At 32.3% G+C, this 1,418-nt stretch overlaps 1 protein-coding gene across 1 annotated transcript in view; it reads right to left on the bottom strand.

Annotated features, from left to right (window-relative positions):
- LOC105627827 (flocculation protein FLO11) overlaps positions 1 to 1,249 on the bottom strand; it is a 7,178-nt gene extending 5,929 nt beyond the window's left edge. Inside the window, exon 1 of the mRNA XM_012209104.1 lies at positions 1,203 to 1,249. Coding sequence (XP_012064494.1) covers positions 1,203 to 1,249 — 47 coding nt within the window. The remainder of the gene's footprint in view (positions 1 to 1,202) is intronic.
- Positions 1,250 to 1,418: the final 169 nt, after the last annotated feature.

The raw sequence follows: 1,418 nt of genomic DNA, 5'->3' as shown, positions 1-1,418 counted from the left end.
TAAAGATATATATATATATATATATATATATATATATATAAAGTATAAAACTTCAATGACATGTATATAATATGTTAATTTACCATCATTTAGCATTAATAGTTTCAAATTATCATGTAAATAGGATATTTTTATTACGCGATACAACTATTTCACATGTAAGTATTTATTTTTGATAATACTTTGTACTTATCTAAATTAAATGCAGATTAATTATTTTCTTATAAATACTAAAATATGTCCTGTTTTTAATCTTATTATTGTTTAAAATATATAATTATTGAATTTTCAACATATGCAATCGATTTTGATGAAAATGAATTAATATAATTAAATTACATTTTAAATTAAGACATTCGAGTCTAAAAGTTCGTGTGATAACTTAGCAGTCTTATAAAAAATAACTTATAATACAATAATACAATAGTAAATAAACGTAATAGAAATATATTCATTACGTCTTTAAATCTTTTTCACTCTTTATCTTTTATCTTTCTTATCATTTGTATGATTTTCAATATACATATATACATAGTATTAAAGGCAAACTTATATCGAGAACCATTAAAAACTGTAGCCTATTATACATAATTATTTTGCTTCTTATTCGACATATTAGTACTACTTATTATACTGACGAAAAGTTTGAAAATTACAAAATAAGTAAGTAATGCAAAGATAGTATGCAAAGAGAATAATGGAAAACATAATATAATAAGTAACTTTTTATAACCGAGAGAATCGCATCGTACAAAAGACATAGAACTACGAGACGACAAAGAACACAATCGTGTTCAATTCAATGTTGGTTCAAGAAGTACCAATTAATAATGATATAGAAGAAGTAACGTAATATAACATATACAATAAAGTGTATTTAAAAATTCCCAACGATATCACGTCCGAAAATTCGTCGTGAGGGATGCGTAAAGAGCGTGTCTCGCGGAATATGTGCGAAATAAAACAGAAGTCATAATTGTAATGTTTTCAGAAAACGAGATTTAAGGTGATGGTGATCGCTCAACGGATAAGGGTGAGGGAGATACAATAACGCTGAGTCGCTGTAGATTTCGAGGGGTAACCGTGCACGCTTCGCATCGAGAGCGACACACGACGCGCTCTCAACGGTTACGCAAAATTACTCCTGAAATATCTCGGGAAGATGCGCGCGTCGGAATCGCGCGGCGACGCTTCCACATTACCTGGACAGATTCCCAAACCATGATACCACGTTCTCCTTACACACCATTGCCAGACAACATTGATACCACTTGGGTAGGAGGAAAGTGTGGAGCAACGGAGCGGACAACCAGCGGGCGGCCTCTCTTTCTCTCTCTCTCTCTCTCTCTCTCTCTCTCTCTCTCTCTCTCTCTCTCTACTCTCTCGACTACGTACGTCGTACGTACGTCGTACGTTAC

This window comes from Atta cephalotes (genome assembly GCF_000143395.1).
Source record: "Atta cephalotes unplaced genomic scaffold scaffold00010, whole genome shotgun sequence".
Lineage (NCBI taxonomy): Eukaryota > Metazoa > Arthropoda > Insecta > Hymenoptera > Formicidae > Atta > Atta cephalotes.
Note: the sequence above shows the minus strand (reverse complement) of the source record. Positions and strands in the feature narration are given on the sequence as shown.